The 19,197-nt window shown below is 34.9% G+C and overlaps 1 protein-coding gene across 2 annotated transcripts; it reads right to left on the reverse strand.

Moving 5' to 3' along the window:
• Positions 1-438: 438 nt before the first annotated feature.
• On the reverse strand, positions 439-15,804 carry LOC113226914 (GRIP and coiled-coil domain-containing protein 1). Of its 2 annotated transcripts, none has more exons than XM_026459720.1 (12): positions 15,660-15,804; positions 15,366-15,464; positions 13,741-13,850; positions 12,629-12,774; positions 11,056-11,311; positions 10,123-10,336; positions 8,476-8,649; positions 6,044-6,276; positions 5,396-5,599; positions 4,533-4,642; positions 3,730-3,807; positions 439-2,026 (listed from the first exon to the last, which is right to left on the reverse strand). In XM_026459720.1, the coding sequence occupies exons 1-12, from the start codon at positions 15,742-15,744 to the stop codon at positions 1,849-1,851; spliced, it is 1,887 nt and encodes a 628-aa protein (XP_026315505.1). In that variant the 5' UTR covers positions 15,745-15,804; the 3' UTR covers positions 439-1,848. The 2 variants fall into 2 exon arrangements, with proteins under 2 accessions (XP_026315505.1, XP_026315506.1); XM_026459721.1 differs by having other exon boundaries at positions 8,476-8,643; positions 15,660-15,803.
• Between the last annotated feature and the right edge of the window lie 3,393 nt (positions 15,805-19,197).

Genomic DNA, 19,197 nt, shown 5'->3' on the forward strand with positions numbered 1-19,197 from the left:
AAAAAGGAGGTCTATACCCAGCAGTGGGTGTTAACAGGCTGAGATGATGATAGGACTTAATGTCTTTTACCATTACGAGATTTTTGCAATCTAACGCAATGTTGTGAAAACACCTAAATTCCGCAATATGGACCCCAAATGGCTTTGGTTGATTCCGCACATCGAGTATATAACCAGAAATAGAGACGAAATGTCATTTAATTTGTTTGAAAACTATTCTGCCAAGTCATTACGGTGACAACTGCGCTCCGATTGGCTAGCCCGAGTTCGAAACAATTGACGGGTGTCGTCAATGGGTGTCGTCAACTGTTTCACTTCAAAACGACCACTTAACTTGAGCTTTGCTATAATGGACGAAAATTGCAAAATGACATATTTAATTACCGATGAAATATGATTCCGTTTGTTTTGTAATTAGATGTTTTGCTGTTTTTCCCACACCACCGAATAGAACAGCACGGCATTGTTAGAGAGAGATATTATCTTTATTACAATAAATACAGAATATTTTTTGGAATATACGGAGACGTAGACACAGGTCAGCAGTTGGCCTGTCTATAATTCAGTACAAACGAGAGTTCATATTTATAAGAACTGTATCGCTATTGTGTTACCAGGAATATAGGGCCCTTATTTCGTCTCTATTTCTGGTTATATACTTGATGATCCCGCATAACAGTACAACTGTTGAATCAATCATTTAGGAACAAATTGAGGATATCGACTGTGAACTGGCAACCGGTACTATCTCAATTTTGACAACTTTACAGATGTTTCTAATTTGTGCTTCACGGGTGAAGAAAAAAATTGTTTGCGTCATTTATAATAATAATAATAATTTATATAATTTATTTATTGTTCTTTCCACCTTAACAATACAAATTACAGGGTATTTATCGTAAAGAACATCATACAGTGAAAATTGTGAGGTGGAAGACTGGTGCCTAAACTAGGTTGGACCTGTATTATAGGTCACCAGGTATCCACCACTGGATCTCAATGGTACAATATTGTGATGTTTTTGAAATTACTAAGACGTTAAGGGTAAATTGGAGTGATGATTTGAAAATACACTATTTATTTGTTATTTTGAGAAAAGGTACTGTGACAAATTAGTTTCAACAGAAAAGTTAGTAAGTGTGATAAGAAAGTGATTATATGTAAAAATTTTGAGTGAAAAGTGTGTATAATGGGTTAGGGGATGTACAGTGCATGAATGTGCGCGATTTATAGAGCATGTATATATACATGTGTAATAAAAATATTTAAAAACTACGTATTTTTAATTAATAAACCAGATGCTATATAAATGACGCAAACAGTTTCTTTCTTCGTTGTAAAGTTGTCAAAACTGAGATAGTACGATTGCCAGTTCATACTCGATATACACTGATTAGTATAGGGTGTGAAAACATGATTCCTACAAACTGTCACGATAGAAAAAAACACAAACTTATCTCGAAATTTTACAAATGGCTTTAATTTCCTTTATAAAAAAGTGAATTCTGAAATACAGCCAGTGTCCCTGTCGCTCGACCCAAGCAAAATAAACCATATTAGTACGGGAAAATTTTGAATTAGTCTCTTAAAGGTTCTTTACGTCTCATCTACAGATTGACCAAACGATATCGACGCTTGAAACTGTCGTAAAAAAGTTAGGTCCATACATTTGGTCCTTTGTTACGTTGTCAAAACCTTACACAAAATAAGCCTCTTTTAATAGGCCTCTACACCTATATCTTTTATCGATAAAACGTTTTAAAATACTCCAAACGCTGAGCCCTGGTCTCTTCCAGCATAAACATATACCTCAAATATATTTCAATCATATGTACCTCATAGTTACTTCTATACATTAGACATAACCTGAGTAATTTCGTTCGGTGTAAAGTGCAGAACGGCGGCGATGGCGTTGAGCATATGTCTACGTCCGTCGTAGTCGTATACGTTGGACATGAGATACGCTATCACTACGTTTTTTAAGTACTCCAAATTTGCACCTTCGCGGGACTGGATTCTTCTCAACCTGGAAAAAGAAATTGTAAACAACTATAATAATTATAACTTTTTTATAAAAAAAAAATCTTGGCCACCCTTGGAGGTGGAATATTTTCTTCTAATTTAAATGGGACCAATATTGAGGTAACCTCTTTCCAACAAAAAAAGAATCATCAAATTCGGTTTACAAATGCCGGAGCAATCACGTAGCATACATACACACACACAAAAAGCAATCGAATTGAGAACCTCCCCCTTTTTTAAGTCGGTTAAAAAGAATTTATTTCAAATCCAGAGTAAACAGATTGCAATATTGATTTTAGTCAATATCATGTTTTACAACCGTGATGTGCATTTATTTTTTATAAAATTACTCCACTACAAAAAAAATAAAATAAAATAAAAATAAAACTATAGTATTAATGATAATTACATGTCCAAAATGTTAACAAGGAAAATAACTTAGCACAAAAACACATTGGAAATGAAACTATTTTTCCGGATTTAAATCGCATATATTAGTTCTTTCAAACAAACCGACGTTTCGGGCCCTTTACAGGTCCCATGAACCTAAGAACTCGAAAAAAACATTTTAAATGGTAATGTTAATCTGACGATAAATAATTAATCTCACGATAAATAATTTACATATAGAACTGTTGAAGATGTAATGGTAAAGTAATGGTAAGACTTGGAACAATTCACTATGTATATTTTAAATCAATTTCATATATTACAATAATTATAATTAAATACTATGTTTAAGGTTGTATATAATTTTATGATACTAGTAACACGATCGGGATCAAAAACACTTATTGTGCATTGTTGTTAAAGCTTTTGTTCATTGTTAATATTTTGTAATAAATAATTAAAATTGTAATAAAAAACCGACCTCAAACGTTCGTGGAAACCGGATTCATATAGTTTGCCACACTTAGAAGTGGAATATTTTCTTAAAATTTAAATGGGACCAATACTGGAGTAACCTCTTTTCAACAAAAAAGAATCATCAAAATCGGTTCAAAAATGAGTTATCACGTAACATAAATACAAAAAAAAAAACGGACGAATTGAGAACCTCCTCCATTTTTGAAGACCTTTAAAAATGAGAACTTCCGCCTTTTCCAATATCGTTAAAAACAGAAGGTTTAGCACACCTGTATTTACACCTTGACAATGACATTTCTTTGTTTATATTTAAGACATCGAATTATAATTCATACCAATAGTTTGTTATAATTCAAACTAATATTATAAATGCGAAAGTAATCTGTTGAAAGTAGTCCGTGTGTTACATTTTCACGACTAAACTGCTGGACCAGTTGTGATGAATTTTAGTTTAGAGCTAAATGAGGCTTAGGAGAAGGATATAGGCTACTTTTTGTAAAAAATAAATCTTCAAGGGGGTGTAATAGGGAATGAAAGTTTGTATGGATAACCAATCACTTCCCAAGTAAGAGAAATTAAAATTCATATTTATGCCTTTTATAAGAAAAAAGGTTTCACCGTTTTTTACTCCCCCTCAAAGTATTCTACGCAGACGAAGTCGCGGGCACCAGCCAGTAACAAATAATTGTATGTGTATTTGACAAAAAGTAAGAACCACCAATTTTCGACTTCTGCGGTGTCGTTTGTTAAGCGGCGATATACAAAAGTGTAGAAAATAGGAAATGAAGTATGTGAGATGAATTTACTAATGGCAACATTTTAAATTTAAAACTTTATTACCTGTCTATCTCCTCTTTTAATGTTCTTATTACTTCTTTGAACCGTTCTTTTTCAATAGTTCCTTCACGCTGACAATCCCTGGAATTATACAAAAAAACAATAATTTAAAGATAGTCATCCCACATATCACGAATTAGTACAAACGAATGATTAGTACATATATGCCGATGAGAACCGTCAGCTGAGAAGCTACCGTTTTCACACTGGGCTACCACAGTTCAAAGTAGAACAATGTACTAAATATAGGTTCCCAAATTTTTGGCTGCCCGCCACCACAAAAAATAATTGAACACACGTTATTTTTTAAATTAAATTAACACAAAAAAATCCCAAATAAAACATATATTATACAATATAGTGTAGTTTATGTGATAACCTATCACAAAGTCGAAACTTTTTTGTCCGAAATAACGTTTGTTCGAATTTTCATTACACCGAAAACCGAATCATAACGAAACAGTTGTTCTTTCAGGATATATTGAATGTTTATCGCAAAAACACGATTAGGTTCGGTTAGGTTAGGTGAAGTTAGGTTTAAAAGAAAAAACATTTTCCTCTCAAAATTACCTTCGATGTAATGAAATTTCGACCAAACGTTATTTCTGGAAAATGTCATTCAGACTACTGATAGGTAACCAGTTTATATAGATAATTCAGTTTTTTTTTTTCAAATGCGGTACACCCCCTGGACAGCATCAACGCCCTCCAATTGCTTCAGAGTCCTTACCGTACCCCTAGAACCTTCAGCGGGCACTGGGGGACGGTAGGGACCACATTGAGAAACTATGTACAATATAAGGTACCTGAACTGTCCCTCGAGTATGTGCTTCTCCTTCCTGAGTTGCGAGATGTCGAGGTCCTTTCTAGCCAACTCGTGAGCATAGTGCAACATATGCGGCATAGTCGTCACGTCCTATTGACAATGGATTATAAATATATTACTTCGTTTGATGACTCATATGAAATTCAGATTCAAACATTATCTTTATTTCACATTGATTAAACTCTAGTCGTTATCAACTCGTTTATACATCCCGCTGCTGAGCACGGGTCTCCTCTCAGGCGAGGGTTTAGGCCATAGTCCGCCATGTTGGCCCAATGCGGGTTGGGAAAGTCACACTTTTTTTATGATAACAAGTGACAAATTTACAAAGTGCATTTATGAACAATAATAAAATGTATAACCTAAAGATCAGCACAAGGCTTCGTCAATAGGTAATCTAATACAAAAAAAGTGAGATTCACGTTAAATATACTTAATTTAAAAAGAAATCCCGCCCTGTATCGTTCCCGGGGCAAAAGTTCCCATTATACTGGCAGCATTGCCTCGCTGGACAGCAATGGAGACCTGCTGAACCAACCACGACCCAGAGCGGTGATCGCAGCCCCTGTCTCTGAGTCGGCGACCCAACTCTTTAAATAGGTCCCGAGCTTCCGAACTCCAAGGCCCCGCCGTCTCGACCGCGACCGGTACAAAGTCGTACACAGGCTCCAAGGCAGAATATTTCGCGTGTTTTAGTTTCGCGGCACTTTCCGCCTCGGAACCCGCCATCTGCGAAGTTTGTCTTATGTGGGACGCAGCAAAAGCACTTACGCATGTTGCGTCCCACAGACAGACATCGTGCGCCTGTTGGTAAGCGACACGACATTATAAAAAAAAACTCACAGGTAGAACAGCGGGTTCGTGCCAATGTTGTTCAGCGCTGACTCGCCTCGTCCGTTCACTTCTCGCTTTGATATATTTATCAGACTCCTCCAACAGTGCTGCATATCGATCTCTTTGAGTTTGAACTTGTTTTTCCAAACTCTGGATACGCATTTTGAGGTCCGAAGTTATTTCCTTGTGGTAATCTTGCTCATTTTTGAGTTTCTGTAAAAAAATTGAATATTTTATAAAAAAAAAGTAATATTTTTATTTTAGAGAGCACCTTGTGAAAAAGATTTCGCCCAGATAAGTACTGCCTCCTAACCTATTTCTGCTGCCAAGCAGTAATGTCAGCATTACTGTAAGGGTGCTGGTGAAATTACAGTCACATGGGACTTGTCAACTTTGTCTCAGGGTGACAGGCGCAATGGCAGTGCCCTTCAGATCTTTGCGATTTAAAGCTCTGAGGACACTGCAACTGTTATGAACAGGCGTGTAGCTTACCTGCGCCCGATGCGCACGACTTCTCCCGTCACTTGGTATTATAAAAAAAACTGCTTGCAAAGTGGATGGAATGAAATGTCATTTTATTCCATCTTCAAAAAAGACACACTATAGGTTACAAAGAATATATTTCGCCAACAGAAAAATTCGAAACTAAATGCTTACATCTTCACAAAGTTTTAAGCTGTCAGCCTTGTCCTGTTTCTCCTCTTCCAACAACATTCTATACGTATCGACTTTCTCCTTCAAAATACCTATTTCGTTCTTCAAATCTGTAATTTCACTTTGAAGCTCGTTCCTTATATCCCTTGGGTTCTCGTTTTGAAGTTTGTAATTTTCAAATTCGGCCTTTAAATTCTCATAATCCTCTAAACATTTTGTGTGTACATTGCTATAACCTGTAAAAGAAACTTACAAAATAATTTTTTCCTCCTGTCTGTTTACCAGACCATCCATCCATCTAGTAGGGGGCCGTCCCACTGAACGCCTTCGCGTCCGGTCGGCTGGTCTGGAAATCTTTGGGAGAGGTCTATGTTCAGCAGTGGACGTCTTCCATCTGACATGATAATGATGATGATGATGATGTCTGTTTACATGTCAGGGACGCACCTGATGAGAATCCATAATCTCTACCTACTAGTATTTTACCTCTAGTGTTTTTGCAGAAGATTTCAATCTGATGATTGATTTTTTGCAAAATCAAACAAGCAATGCTCACATTACTGTGTGGCGGCAAAAAAAGGTATAGTGTCAGTAGTCTCAAGGACGAACTCTTATACAAGGAGTTCCACTGCAACCGTTCTTTCACTACTCAACCACCACCACACCACCTCTCAAATACATGTATCGAGGCTTAAACTTAGGTAAGCTTCTCAGGCATTAAAAGACAATGGCGAAATAATTGTTAAAAGTATAAAATCAGATAGTATTTTTGCATAAGACAGGTTAATTACTGCGGTCAGCCTACCAATGGTCAAGAGCAACTATACACAAAGGTACAAAAACTATTCATAATAACACCTGGACAACCCATAGGGTTTGTAGAAAGGCTAGGTAAGCACTCATCAAGAAAGAAGATATCCATAATATTAACCTTAGAACTAAATCTAAACTCATAGTACCACGATTTCGTTTAACTAAAGTAAACGATTGTTTAATGGGGAAAACTGTATACGTTTTTACACTAAGATTCTGGAGAATATATTAAGATTATCATTTCCTAAGTCACATTATATAATCTCAGTACAGAGTACTATAAAAACCGACCTCAAAAGTACGTGGAATTACATTAATTATATGTACAACTTTATTGAAATCGATTACCGGAAATTGCACAATACGGGACTTGACACAGGAGATAATAAAAATCGGTTCTCACTACTCAAAGTATATTGAGAGAAAAACGCCTTAAATTGGAGAATAGCAAAATCAACCATTAAAATAATTGCTCCTGATAATAAAATTTAGGCGCTATTTATGAAAAAGAATCTTCATGCGTGAGCAGCCGATGGGACCACTATGGACGTATCCTTTTTCCAACAAAAAAAAGAAGCATGAAAATCGGTTCAGAAATAACGGAGTTATCGCGTAACATACATACATACAAAAAAAAACATACAGTCGAATTGAGAACCTCCTCCTTTTTTTGAAGTCGGTTAAAATAGAAGAGTATGTGTTAGATAAAGAAGTATGGAAAGACAACAAGAGTCTAGGTTCCACACAATTATGATTCAAAGTGTATTTATTCCATAGCATTTAAGTTTATTTGAAAAGAGCAATCCCTAGAGTTTCTTTCTCGTTCTTCTCAGGGAGGTCTGCACAGTGGACGAGCAGTAGCTTAAAAAAAAGACGTTTTCAAGTGTAAACATTTTACCAATGGAAAAAATGATTGTTGATGTTTAACGCTGGTCTATCACGTAAATTTCTCAACCTCAAAAAGAAAGAGCTGCGCGTTCTAACTGCCGCTCTAACTGGTCGTGATCCGTATAATAAACACCTTTTCAATCTAGGTACCACATGCGTGGAGGGGGAGGAAACCCCCGCGCACCTCGTACAATGCTCCGGCGTGGCCAACTACAGGGCAAAATACGTTGGGAGTGCCAAGGTCGCTCCTCGAAGTCTTCGAAAAACCCAAATAGGTGCTTAGATTTTTGAAGGAGCTTGGGTGGCCGGGTAGGACCCTGCACCCACCAAACGCAAAATACGTCACACGTCGAGTTGCGAACAACAGCCCGTTACACCATACCATAACGTGGACAGCATATTTCAGTAAACCAATTATTAATAACTTTAGGTACTGCTACCTTACCTATTTCTGCCGCCAGTTGTAGTAATGTGAGCATTACCGTCTTCCGGTTTCGAAGGGTAAGGGTACTTGTAAACTTACGTGTCAGGGTAACGGGCGCAGTGGCAGTGCCACTCAAATTTTTGCGATTTAAAGCTCTGAGTGGCACTCCAACTGTTATGGGCAAGCTTATCATCAGGATACTTGATATTATAAACAAAACTCCTCTGCATAAAGGTGTCTTTATGGTTGTCTTTACAGGATAACTTATTTTAATCGTGAAATACACTCTTCAAATGATAACTTATCTTACCTTCTACTTTAAAAATCGTAGTTATGTCAATTGGATTGCCAAGTTTGTCGTTTTCGGCGATCAATTCCTTTTTAAGTATGTGTATTTTGTCAATTAAAGTCTGCAAGTACTCGCTGTCCGCTAATTTCTCGTTGTCAGTTTCGCTTTTCTGTTGCACTGTCGGTTCATCTGAAAATTTGCGTTAAATAATTTTACTATAAATTAATATAGCTACGTAGAGCTGAAATGCGTAGCGTACGATGGTACCACCGATTATACGACGAAAGAAAAAAAACCAATGGAAGCGCCTTATGCCTCAATTACTATCAGAACCGATGCCGTCAAAACTCACACAATTCTGGCTGTCAATATAATTTAAACTTTACCCTGTTAGCATATCGTTAAAAGTTCAATACCGTCTGTACCTATAATACAAATAACGTTTTGATATTACATTGAAATTTCAATCAATGTGCTGCCATCTAGCGGTTTATCGCTGAACGACGACGAATTGGTATTATTAATTTAGTTCTCCAAAACAGCACAATAAGACATTTTTGAAGGTCTTTCCTTGACATGATGATGATGATGACACACCATACCATACAAAGCGAAAATGGCCGACTGAGCTCAGATAGGTCTTTCGAGACCTCTAGTTGGCACGCGTCAGACGTTAACTAACCACTTCTACTGTATTTATTGTTCTGTGGATTATACCAATGATCTAAGACATTGGAAACAACTTGTGGTAAGTACAGGGGACAAAGCTGTACGTAATACTGCAGAAATTGTTACACTTCTTGTTATATTATGTATATTAGAACATAGTATACAAACGAGAGGAAATAAGAGTTGACATTCGACTATTAAAATTCCTCTTGTGTATGTATCACAAAAACCATATAACATAAACTGGCTCCGACATATAGACAACTCATTCATTTGTGGAAACATAGGTCATATAAAAGTGGACTACAACAAAATAAGTATAGTTCAACGTCGCCTGGCCAAACATTGGCATATAAATATATTGATGTAATTATTAATACAAAGATCGATCACTTAGAAAAAAATTATTAAAAATTATTTCATGAACTTTGAGAAACATGCACATCAATACACGGCAAGTGTATTACAAAATAATTTATAAATTACCGCTTGCTAATATGGGTAGATGGCGCTAATCCTAAACAAAATAAAAGAATAGCCGCAATAATAATAATCAAGTAAAATAATCAGTTAAATAAGCGCCATCTAGTTGATTTGTTTATTATCACTAGAAATTAGGGTAGCTTTGATAATAATAATAATAAAAACGCGCACACACTCGTAGCCCCGCACTAAAGAAACCTTGTATAACGCGTGCCATGGACACACACATAGACAACCCAAATTCACGAGAGAAATAAATGTAGGCCATACAAATATTTGTTCCGGCCCGGGATTCGAACCCGGGACCTGTGCGTCTGGCAGTCCAGCATGCGAACCGTTCGGCCACTGAGGCAGTTGAATATTGATAAATTGTAGTTACGTCAATGCAAAACAAATTAATTCTAAAAATAGCTATTTGATACTCGTCGCGACATCTGGTGTGCAAGTAGGTACTAAATACCCGACTACGCTGTTTTTATCGCGATTAATTATTAGTCCATGGTAATAGTCACATACCGCTTGTATTCGAAGCAATTTTCTCCAAGAGCCGTCCATTCAATGATTCTTTTAACTGTTGTATGAGCTGCTGATCTCGTCGTCTTCTCAAATCGTATTCTCCTATCGTCTGGGACAGTTCTGCTAGCTTTCCTTCTAATAACGCTACTCTTTCTTCTTGTCTAGCGCAGAGTTTGCGGGCTGCTTCTTCTGCGCGTTTCGCTTTTATTTGCTCCTAAAATTTTGTCCATTACAACCATTATAGACCCAATATTTTCCAAAACAGAAGGTGAACAAAAGAGATATATAGCGCCAATGTAGAAGGCAACGTTGGATGAGGATTGCCCTGAAGAACATTTTCAGATCAAATTAAGAATGTTTTACAAAGGCTTTTTATGATATGAAGTGACGGGACGAACTAAGTCGTGCGCCTGATGGTAAACGACACGCCTGTTCATAGCAGTACCAGTGCCACTCAGAGCTTTCAACCGCAAAGATCTGAGGGGCAGTACCACCGTGCACGTCACCCTGAGACATAAGTTGACTAGTGCCTGTAATTTTATCAGCACCCTTCAAAACCGGAACAGTTTTTTTTTTATTGGTTCATTTACAGTTATTAAATGCTCTCACTTGACGGTAGAAGTAGGTAAGATGGCAGTACTTCCCTGGACAAACTCTTTCACAAGGAAGTCTACTGCTACTACATATTGTACGCATGTATTTTCCAATGAACGAAAAAATTCAATGCGTGTAATATTTTTTCTCATAAATAATTTATTTAGAAAATTTTGACACTGTACCACAGATTACTTAATAGTTACACTGTACTGCCAAAAAAGCAACATACAATGATTGTCAACGTCTCTAAATTCGAATACTTACATTTTGAAACACCTTCGTAGGACTTCTGCTTTGAAACCAAATAGGTGCTTAAAATCTACAAGCAATACTAACCTCTCTTATAGCAACAGAATGTGACTGTTCAACCAAAGTCAATTTCTGTTGCAATCGCACCAACATAGCAGGAGTTTCAACTGTACGTGCTTCGGCTCTCTGCAACTTCCTTTGTGCTGCTTCTAATGAACTGCTGAGATCTCTCACTCGCTTCTCTAGCTCCGCTTGCGATGCTTGTGCTTCGGAAGTGTGGCACACTTTGTCTTCCAACTTCTCTTTGGTTTTTCGTTCTGCATTCAGTTTGACGTGAAGTTCCCTGAAATATGTTTTTCAAATCGATACATCCAATAAACACTATTCCAACTTCATTTTTGGACCTGTTCTGTGCGAACACTCAGAAAAAAATCATTCGATCCGGCCGGATTCGAATCGACGTCTTCTAGCATACCGTGACAGACGCTATACCAACTAAGCCACGGAACGAACCAGCGGACCTCACGAATTTTTCTATGTGCTTGTTGTCGTGTCTTTGTATTTGGTTTTTCAACGACTTTTTGGTGGTATCGCCATCTATGAGAAATCTATGAAAGTTTTATCACCCAGTTAGATACCTTTGCAGCTACCAACCCTGGCGAGCGACTTTTTTTTTTCACAAAATTGTTTCTTTCTTTTTTTTTGATATTTGTTTTTTGTTTCTTTCTTTTTTGTCACAAAACTCAGGGAGCATAATATTAGTAAATAAATATACTTAGCTCTTTACAAAAATAACAGAAAATGAACAAAAAGTAAAATTGGCACAGTGTTCATTGGAGGTATCGAAATTGTTTATGTAGTGAATTTCTTGACCTATAGAAATTTGCAAAATGGTTGCGTAGTCAGTTAAAACGAGGGTTTGTCCCTTTAATTTGTTATAACAGTCAAATCATGGGAGACATATTATACCGTACTTTATCAGAGCTCTTACTATCACACACTTTATGTCTCCTTATACAAGGAGTAGACTCTAAATTACTTAGTGATACGCCATCAGTTGATCACGTCACAATTAGCAAGTAAGAGTGAAATAGGAAGAATGGTAGAACAGGTGACCAGCTTAATGGGATTCGAACGAGCCAAAGAGATTATTACGCCTTTACGTTTATTGTAGAACTAAATGAGTGAAATCACTTTATAATAGACGCTGTGGTGTCGACGACGTTTTAGATTAAAGATTTAAATATACTGTAAACTGTACAACTTTTTGATACTCTATTTTGAGACAAAGCAGTGTTGTATCTTGTGCGGAAACAAAAAATGACTGATAACATTAAATAAATAACGCACACACACATAAATCATCAATAAAACATCGATAAAACTGTCGACAACAACAACATGACTACTTAATTTTATTTTATTTTTGTGAAAACTGGCAACCCTGCAAATGTCATTTACTCCATCTTCAAAAAAGACAGACTATACTTCCAGGCTATCAAGCAACGCCATCTAGTTTTAAAACAGGATTTAGACCTTCTTCAGAGTTACAATCTGTGGTATGGAGATTAACAGTCCTCTTTAATCATTAGTTCATGGTTTTAGTAAAAACAATTCAGTATAATCTAAAGTTATACCAGGCACTTTCATGTATACTTACTTCATCATAGCAGCATGATCAGCCCTCTCTTTCTCCCTTTCTTGGATCTCATAGGAAATCTTAGCTTTCAAGTTGTTCACCTCGGCAAGGTGTTGTTGTACTAGAGTCTTTGTTTCTTCTCTCATTGCTGATAATAAGTTCTCATACTAAAAAAATACACATAATGACTATAAACTGCACACAAGTTTTGTTTTTATTGCATTTGACAATCCAATAGTCTCAATAAGGTAAAATTTTTTGTACGTTTGTACGTTTTGATTGTGTCAATCATCTCGCACAAAACCTCGAAAATCATAGAAAATTGCCTTATTTTGCTACTACGAAGTGCAGAAACATTAGTTGCAATTGTAATATTATCTATGATGGAGTTTCATATCGTCGTCACGTCTTATTTTATTCAATTTTAATAAATTTTCAATTTTCTGTTAATCGTTATAATCTCGTTAAAAGAAACGAAAATAAACTTTATACCACTGCGATATGGTCGGTACTTTTTTAGAGAACTAAGCAAGCATCTCGTATTCGTCGTCGTCCAGCTATTGACCGCTAGATGGCAGCAGATTGATTGAAATTTCAATATAAAATCGAAAAGTAGTAACATAGAACTTTCAACGATATTATTGAACTAACAGGGTAAAGTTTAAATTATAAAATATATATAAAATAAATATATATAAAAACTACAAGATTTCATAGTGTTCTGGTAGTAATTGAGACTCCTGGGCACTACCTCGGACACCCAGCACAGTATAACTAAAGAGTTTTAATCTCTATCCTGTGTGTATTTCAAAGAGTTCACTGAGCACAGATCACTGACTAGGTCAAATTGTTCTTCGAGTGAAAAATATGTTTTGGCATGGAGTGATGTTATAGTTTGTTAGCCGCAGACAAATATTAATTAGAGGTATAATGAAAGTTACTATTAAAAAAAAAAGATGATGCATCATTAGAGGCTAGTGGATTTCTCGGAGGACCTGGAGTGACTAGTTGTTCGTTAAGACTTACAGAAACAAGGCTGTTTATATGTATATATTACACATTAGATATGTTATTAGAATATTACAGGTTATGAAGTTGTATCTAAAAATTTTAATGGTATTTAAGATACATACCTTTTCCCTTGTAACTTTCTTGTCAGCCTGAAAAGCCTCTTCCATTCGACTTTTTTCTGCAGCCAAAGTAGAAAGGGACACTGTTAGGGCAGCCACTGAATCAGAATCACCTGAAATATACAAGGAATAGTCATATAGGCAATTAACTGCAGATACTGCCTTCTCTCAGTTATAAACAGTGGGCCAGAACTATGTGCCAATAGTAAATGTAGAATGGTCTGTGACACTTGGACGTCACAAATTCCACAGAAGTAATTTGTTAGCATTTTTAAGTTGTTTCTAACCATATTTGTAAATAAATATTTTAAATATGAAATGTGGACAATGTCTATTTACAAAGTGCAATTCCCAGAGTTTCTTACAAATTCTTCTCAGGGGAATCTGCCTTACAAATGTGTAATTTTTTGTTAAGTAGTAATGAAAGATATTCTGAAATTTTATACTATTAAAAATATCCTGTGAAGGCGCTAACCATAATTAGAAATCTTTTCAAGCCTCATGCCACAACATCTGCACTGTTTAGTGCTGTAGATGTTAATCTAGGATTTTAAGTATTAGACAGCATTAGAATTATTGAGTTGGATGTCTCAGTTTGCTCCTTATCATTGAAATGAACCTGAATTAGTACATATTTAGAAAGCTTATTATTTATACATAATATCGATGGCTGCAAAGAGTAACCAGTTATCTGCATTTTACATTACACTCCATCTGAGCTAATTCGAACCAGCTACAATTTTGAGCAATGAGGCAATACAAAAAGCTAATACTGGAAGGATATTTAGAATATACATATATTATTCTTTCAAGTTTTTACTTGATGATGAAAAACACTGTATTGTAAAATCGTGAATTTGTTGATAACTGGTTACTTTTTGCTGCCGTCAATACAATCCTGTGACAATAGATGTGTGTATCAAAGTTGCCGTTGCAGAATTGAAATAGAGGTAATTAAAACAAGTGTAAATCCTTAATTTAAGAACCTGTACTCATGTCATTTCTGATGGTTTCCCAGTTTGGGTCAATATGAGCCATTTGTCTCCCTCGCATATCATTTATAAGAAGCGATCATAGAAAAATTCATGTTGATAGAATGTTTCTTTAAAAATAAAAGACGATTGAGGAGGCACCACACGTGGGCCTAAAGGAAGGAGAAGTTGGAAAGATGAAGGCAGTCTAATGCAGAGTGGGCGAGCTTATCACACCAAATACATCACAACAAAACAACAGCTCATGATTCATGGACCAAACATATATTGCAAAAGGCATTATAAAAGAATCCACTAAAAATATAATTGACTGCCTCCGTGTTTGAACGGTTAACATGCCAAGCAGAGGTCCCAGGTTCGATTCCCAGTCCGAGATAAATGTTTGTATGGTGTTTATTTCTCTCGTGAGTTAGGGTGTAGTTTGTGTCTATATGTGTGTTCATGGCACCCACGACACAGGGTTTCCCTAGTGCGGGACTATGTTGAATGTATGCATTATTATTATAATCTTTATATATAGAATCCTAAACACCAATTGTAATTACTTCAACACTCAATCAAGCCTTACACGCAAGTTTCATTGAAATTTGGCCATCATTCTTTTATAAATTGCACCATCAGAACTTAAGTACTCACTACGTCCCTCAGCTGGCAACTCTGTCTTGTTCAAAGCCTTCAAACTGATCTCCAATGCCTCCTTTTCTTTTGCCAAACCTTTATAAGCAGCAACCACATCTGAAAAACATTAAACAAAATGTGTTTAACATAAAGAATGCAAGTATAGCGTTAATAAGGTACAGACAATTAGATTACTGGAATTCTTGTAAAAAAAAAAGAAAGAAACAGTGAAAGGTCATCATGGCACATAGTTATGAAAATCAAGGATTATTTTGTTTTTCTGGTTTCGGAACACAATTCTTATGCACTCACCTCTGAGACGGCCCTCGTATCGTTTTATTTGGTCAGCTTGCTTAGTTATAGTGGAAATTAATTCTTGTTTTGACAACGATTCCATATTGGTCACAGTTTCAAATACAATTTTTTACCGTAAAGATTTTAAACCTCTCTAAAGCCCTCCAAGACCTTTTAATTTACGTGTGTTATAGCTCCATCGATGCTACTGATGATACCCCCAATAAACTGAAAAAATACCAATGGTAATTTCGAAATTTTCTATCGACTGGAAAGCTGTCACCGCTGAATAATCAACCAAACGATTTTTATAACATGATGACACTGACACCAATGAGTGAGTAAGAAAGCACTAGTTGATTTCGTTTAAGAAAGACAGAGATAAAAGATGCTTCAATGGAAAAATTTCCATTTTGAACAAATCGTAATTTTCAGAAAATAAATATTTTTCCACATTTAACGTTGACACCTGTCAAATGTTGAAGTTACTGAACGAAAACGATGGAACCATGGACGTACTATAGCTCTATGGATGGAACCAATACACACCTTTAAACAGAGGTGTTTTTCGCAGTTGTCCAATCATTTGACATCTCCTTTTCATGTAGTTTTTCTATAAAATCTTATAAAAAAAAAACTATTAAACAATTTTATTTTATATTTCATGCTAAACTCAAAACATATTTCTAAACGAAAAACATTTCGAATTATATTTTTCCATTTCCAATTGTTCAGAATTTTTCAGGAAAAATTTCCACTAAGTAGGTAGGTATTTGAAATTTTTTGGAAAATTACCCAATAATACAATATCTGAATCTGAATTCGTATACGACTTATATTCGGTGGTAATATTTTCTTTTCATTTTTGCATTTTCATTTAACTTCTATGCTATGATCTAAAATAGTTCTATATCATAGCCGTTTTTAATGTGGCGTTATGATCTGCATTGAGACCAAACGTAAGGCTTCGAAAAATACATATAAAAAAAATTAAAAATGTATAAATATCTCAAATTTAAAACCCTGTATGTACTGTCTTACTCACCGTCCCATAATTAAATCTGTATGTATCTTAATCAATCTAAAATATTGCAATAGAATGCCTGGATAGCCTGGGTACATAATATGAAAGATTCTCAATTTATTTATTGTTGTAGGCTTAGAATAATCACGCAGTTGTAAGCATTTTCATATTCAGAGGGCACAAATTTATAGTCCAGACTTAATAAAATTTAAGTTATTACTACGTTTTATAAACCTACTAAAAGCTTGTATAGAGGGACAAGACGTAACAATGAGAACTACGCATTTTGGAGTCTGCTCCTATTAAAGCTGCAAAACTGGATCGATCGATATCATCCGTGAAGGCGTGTCATTCGTGTTACTTAGCAGGTTATAAGCACAAAATCTTCAAAGGCCTTTGTTCACAGCAAATCTATACCCTAACGTAATAATAATAGGTGTAGGTACAACTACCCAGTTATTAGCAGAGTATCATGAAAAGTAGTAAGTATTTATAATAATAGTAATATGACGATATCAAGGTTAACTTACTTCATTTCAGGAAAGGATGTTTATTTTTAAAAAGGGGTAAGGGTGTGAAAATAAAAGAGTATTTTACATATTATTGCTAATGTCAATATTTAATGTCTATATCAATATTCCCTACATCAGATTACATTCGTTGACATTTCAAAATTAATGTAAGTAAGCCAAAGATTCTTCATACATTAACAGCGATTTGTACTCTGTCTTAATAACACTAGCTACATCCTAGGCCAAAAACCTTACAATACCCAAACCTGCCCAGTAAAAACAAACGAGAAAAAAAATTAAACCAAATTGTTAAATGTGGTTAAGATAAATAAGTAAACACTAAAAAAAAATCAAAATGTTAGTTAAATTAACTGAAACTATTCTAAACACAAATAAAATACCACATCTTAGAACACAAAATACTAATGCAAAACAAAATAATACATAAACGGGACAGGTGTGTATTGGTACCAAATTATTACTTTCGGTGGCAAAAGCATTTTAAATCAGGGACGACACAACACAAACTATAGATTAACTGGTATAAATAAATGTCCCAAATCTTAGAGGCGCATTACAAACACCTACAGATCTAAAGAGCGATGACCAGAAAATATACTGCCTTTTAGCTTTCAATGCAAGGTCCAAAATGAGGATAAGAGTATTGAAGAGTCAAATCTCAGTTTGCTAAAAAAACACGTTATCGAAATGGGAATAAGAATCAGGACATGTCTACAGTGTAGCATATTTTATATCGAGGTATTTTTTTTACCTGTGACTAGTTTTCATACACACCATTTTGTATATTGTAATGCAATGTGTGCTTCATAAAGGTGCACTATACTTATGTTAACCAAACACCACACCAACATAATTTAAACTCAAAATCCCTAAACTACATTTAAATTAGAGAACACAGTTTTTAAATACTTAAATAATTAGTTACACCTAAAAATTTATGTTGCGCAAAATTATAACTGACTAGTTCCGTGTAGATAAGTACTTTAAATAAATAATAATCTTAATGAAACATTTATCCTTAGCAGTATTAAAGACATTTAAACAAAAATATTTATTTCAAAATGCATTATACAAGCCCGTCTATTTCTGAGAATTTCTCACCTCTGTAGAATTCTTCAATAATATGATATGCATTTATGTTATCTATGAATAATTTAACTATTATATAGTAGTTCCTGAAACTACTCGATACAAATATTATATGGAACAATACAAATAATGCGATAGGTATAATGTTTATGAATGAGTAAATTTACTGAACTAATTTTGAACTTACACTAATATTCAATATATTAATTATAACATCGAAATGAAATCTATACTTCTATTACGATTATGACAATAAATTATGTTTATATAATTGTAATATAAATTACTTAAATGTAATAATAAATAGAGATGATTATATAATCAAAATAGAGAGACAATATCATGCCGTGAAAGTCAGCTACGTCTCATTTTGTGCAAGTTTAACGAATATAGATAGCGTTACATCTTACACTATCTCAGCTATTACGACATACCTGCATTATAATCAAATAAAACATGCACAAAATACTACCGAGACGACTAAAACAATGAGGAAATCTAGTATACATTACACATTACTTGACTTCCAATAAAAATTAATGTGCCCACAAATATGATACAAAATGTAAGTATTTAGTCAATACAAAATTTAGCTCAAATGCTGATCGATAAGCTAATTTTAGTTATTATTATGTCATGGTCCTTCAACTTCATAATTTTGATTGAGATTTATTACAAGGTGGTATTTTTCTTTTAACAAACGTCATTAGTGAAAGTCGTAATAATCAAGTTTATGCAGTGAACACGCCACAAGAAATGACTGATGATGATTAAAATCGATTTGTAAAGCTTTATGTATGAAGAAAAAATCTAAAGCCTTAATTGTACATTTTTCATATGAGACCACGTTAGAAGTAATTCCCAAAATAACAACATTTATTTCAGCAAAAGCTTCGTCAATTTGTTATAA

The sequence above is a fragment of the Hyposmocoma kahamanoa genome, unplaced genomic scaffold (assembly GCF_003589595.1).
Source record: "Hyposmocoma kahamanoa isolate Upper Pololo Valley unplaced genomic scaffold, ASM358959v1 202, whole genome shotgun sequence".
NCBI lineage: Eukaryota > Metazoa > Arthropoda > Insecta > Lepidoptera > Cosmopterigidae > Hyposmocoma > Hyposmocoma kahamanoa.

Bases quoted from the DNA above. Each gene is read 5' to 3' on its own strand.
- LOC113226914 (XM_026459720.1), bottom strand. From the start codon at position 15,744: ATGGAATCGTTGTCAAAACAAGAATTAATTTCCACTATAACTAAGCAA. The intron at 11,312-12,628 runs GTAAGTATACAT...AACATATTTCAG, and splicing joins GATCATGCTGCTATGATGAA to GGAACTTCACGTCAAACTGA. The intron at 4,643-5,395 runs GTGAGTTTTTTT...CATTGTCAATAG, and splicing joins ACGAACCCGCTGTTCTACCT to GACGTGACGACTATGCCGCA.